A 233-nucleotide genomic window follows, 5' to 3' on the forward strand; every position below is an offset into this window, starting at 1 on the left:
CGGGGGGGTCCGTGGTGTGGTGATGTACCCTGGGGGGGGGGGAACAGATTAACGGGGGTCTTGGACAGGTGGGCTGATGTGCACCATGGGGGCCAGGGCAGAGGCAGACAGGGGTCCCGGGGGAGCGGGGCATGCCGAGGAGCAGCCCTGGGCAGGTAGGGGTGGGCAGGATGTCCCAGGTCAGAGACTATGCTCGGTGGTCCCCGGGCAGGGGTGCCGGGTGCACCAGGGAA

The 233-nt window shown here is 69.5% G+C and overlaps 1 protein-coding gene across 1 annotated transcript in view; it reads left to right on the forward strand.

Moving 5' to 3' along the window:
* The first annotated feature begins 131 nt into the window (after positions 1 to 131).
* The window catches only part of LOC103902154 (BCL2/adenovirus E1B 19 kDa protein-interacting protein 3), a 1,766-nt gene continuing 1,664 nt past the window's right edge, over positions 132 to 233 (forward strand). Inside the window, exon 1 of the mRNA XM_019473087.1 lies at positions 132 to 155. Within this exon, the coding sequence (XP_019328632.1) occupies positions 132 to 155 (24 nt within the window). The remainder of the gene's footprint in view (positions 156 to 233) is intronic.

The sequence above is a fragment of the Aptenodytes forsteri genome, unplaced genomic scaffold (assembly GCF_000699145.1).
Source record: "Aptenodytes forsteri isolate BGI_AS27 unplaced genomic scaffold, ASM69914v1 Scaffold678, whole genome shotgun sequence".
Taxonomy (NCBI): Eukaryota; Metazoa; Chordata; class Aves; order Sphenisciformes; family Spheniscidae; genus Aptenodytes; species Aptenodytes forsteri.